At 76.2% G+C, this 320-nt stretch overlaps 1 protein-coding gene across 2 annotated transcripts in view; it reads left to right on the top strand.

Annotated features, from left to right (window-relative positions):
- The first annotated feature begins 137 nt into the window (after positions 1-137).
- The window catches only part of GNA14 (guanine nucleotide binding protein (G protein), alpha 14), an 86,766-nt gene continuing 86,583 nt past the window's right edge, over positions 138-320 (top strand). Inside the window, exon 1 of one of the 2 annotated variants that reach the window (XM_010568615.1) lies at positions 138-258. In XM_010568615.1, the coding sequence (XP_010566917.1) occupies positions 138-258 (121 nt within the window). The remainder of the gene's footprint in view (positions 259-320) is intronic. The other variant, XM_010568616.1, reaches the window with a different exon arrangement.

Below are 320 nucleotides of genomic sequence, written 5' to 3'. Positions count from 1 at the left end.
GCCCCGGCCCCTCCGGCGGCGGGAGGGGAGGCGGCAGCCCCCCGCCTGCCTCGCCTCGCCTCGGCACGCCGCGGGAAAGCCGGGGAAGGCTTTCCTCCGCTCCCCTCCGGCGCCGGGAGCCGGGGGCGCCGGGGGCCATGGCCGGCTGCTGCCTGTCCGCCGAGGAGAAGGAGTCGCAGCGCATCAGCGCGGAGATCGAGCGGCAGCTGCGCCGGGACAAGCGGGACGCCCGCCGGGAGCTGAAGCTGCTGCTGCTGGGTGAGTGAGTGCGGGCTGCTGCTGGGTGAGTGAGTGCGGGCTGCTGCTGGGTGAGTGAGTGC

The sequence above is a fragment of the Haliaeetus leucocephalus genome, unplaced genomic scaffold (assembly GCF_000737465.1).
Source record: "Haliaeetus leucocephalus isolate CR32 unplaced genomic scaffold, Haliaeetus_leucocephalus-4.0 Scaffold251, whole genome shotgun sequence".
Classification (NCBI taxonomy): Eukaryota; Metazoa; Chordata; class Aves; order Accipitriformes; family Accipitridae; genus Haliaeetus; species Haliaeetus leucocephalus.
Note: the sequence above shows the minus strand (reverse complement) of the source record. Positions and strands in the feature narration are given on the sequence as shown.